A 1504-nucleotide genomic window follows, 5' to 3' on the forward strand; every position below is an offset into this window, starting at 1 on the left:
TTTGACTGAGGACTGGTGAACCGGATGGCTGCACCAGGCTCCAATCTGATCTGGCAGAGTTTCTACAGCTGGATGCCCTTCCTAACACCAACCACGTGTAGTGGGTGCTTTTATGTGCCACCGGCACGAGGGCCAGACATGCGGTACTGGCAATGGCCTTGCTCAAAATAGTGTTTTTTACATGCCACCTGCACAGGAGCCAGTCCAGTGGCACTGGCAACGACCTCGCTCGAATCAATTATGGTAATCCATAATCCTGCAAAGCATTCTGGTACCAAAGAAAAGTTAAATTTTTATTCAAGTGGCTTTTAAAATTTGTGAATTCATTGTTCTTAGTGATTATGTAAACATGGTCTTAATGTCTTTGTAGACATGATTCTTAACATTTATATAAACGTCTCTTGATGTCATGGTTCTTAATGTCTCTGTAGAATATGGTCCTTAATTTCACATTCATTTAACAAATTCAGCTTGTATCACAAGAGTTGTGTTGCACCATCTAGTAATTCAACCAGCTGAAAAACTGGAAATCTTTTCCATCCTATATTTAAGTGGTTACTAGACATTGCATGCAGTTGTAAATTATATAGTTTATGTAATATCTTACATTCTCCAGAACTATTAAGCCAAATTTTTATGAGAAAATGTCAAGAGGTTTTGAGAACATGAAATTTAGTCTGAGACAGTTGTTATCTGCAAAATTTGATTTAATTAGAGCTTAGCTTTTCTTCTGGCCACCAGTAATTATATATCGGGAATTGTGTTAAAGAGAAAGGAGAGGAAAAAATGCAAAAACTTGTCAGATGTTAAATGATACATAGATAATAATTTTTAGTTTCCAGGAAAATATTACTTCCTTAACTTGTCACTCATTCCTCAAAACTGTTACATCCACAAACACGGAAATCCAAAAGTGAGTATAAACTATTTTGTGACTAATAAATTTATAAGTTTTGATCTCTGCTATTGAAATTAGCTTTGTAAAAAAGGTTTTTCTTTTGAATTTAATGTTTTCTTGGACCCTTAAAACATGTATAAACACATGGATGACTTAAATTTAAACAAACATCGTATTTCAAATGTTATAATAATAATAATAATAGTAATAATAAAATAATGAAATTATTGTGTATAGTACTCAGGTGCACTACAACTCATCGAAGGTGCATGTAGAATACATAGAATTATGTCCAAAAGTCAGGAAAGTGAACAATGTATGAGTCATGATATACATGTGTGTATGCATATGGAGGACAGGGATATCAGGTGTAGTGTTGAATTTCAGGAATCATGGAGGTTTTAAAGGATGCAATGTCTCGGCAACTAACAACTGATGCAGATAGTTTGTTCTATGCTTCAGCAACTCTGAGTGCAAAAAAATGTTTCTGAAAGTCATGGGACCTGTATTGTTTTCTGACTTTGTAGGCATGCCCACATGTGTTAGACACATGGAGCTCAAAAAGGTGCTCAAGGTGGTTGTTGGCATGATGGTTAATAATTTTGT

The 1504-nt window shown here is 35.1% G+C and overlaps 1 protein-coding gene across 5 annotated transcripts in view; it reads left to right on the forward strand.

Annotated features, from left to right (window-relative positions):
• Nucleotides 1-1504, forward strand: part of LOC106877348 (centrosomal protein CCDC61) — a 107103-nt gene that overhangs the window by 103095 nt on the left and 2504 nt on the right. For all 5 annotated transcript variants that reach the window (XM_052970643.1, XM_052970641.1, XM_052970639.1 and 2 more), the window contains exon 15: nt 870-913. In XM_052970643.1, the coding sequence (XP_052826603.1) occupies nt 870-913 (44 nt within the window). The remainder of the gene's footprint in view (nt 1-869; nt 914-1504) is intronic.

The sequence above is a fragment of the Octopus bimaculoides genome, chromosome 9 (genome assembly GCF_001194135.2).
Source record: "Octopus bimaculoides isolate UCB-OBI-ISO-001 chromosome 9, ASM119413v2, whole genome shotgun sequence".
NCBI classification, from domain to species: domain Eukaryota; kingdom Metazoa; phylum Mollusca; class Cephalopoda; order Octopoda; family Octopodidae; genus Octopus; species Octopus bimaculoides.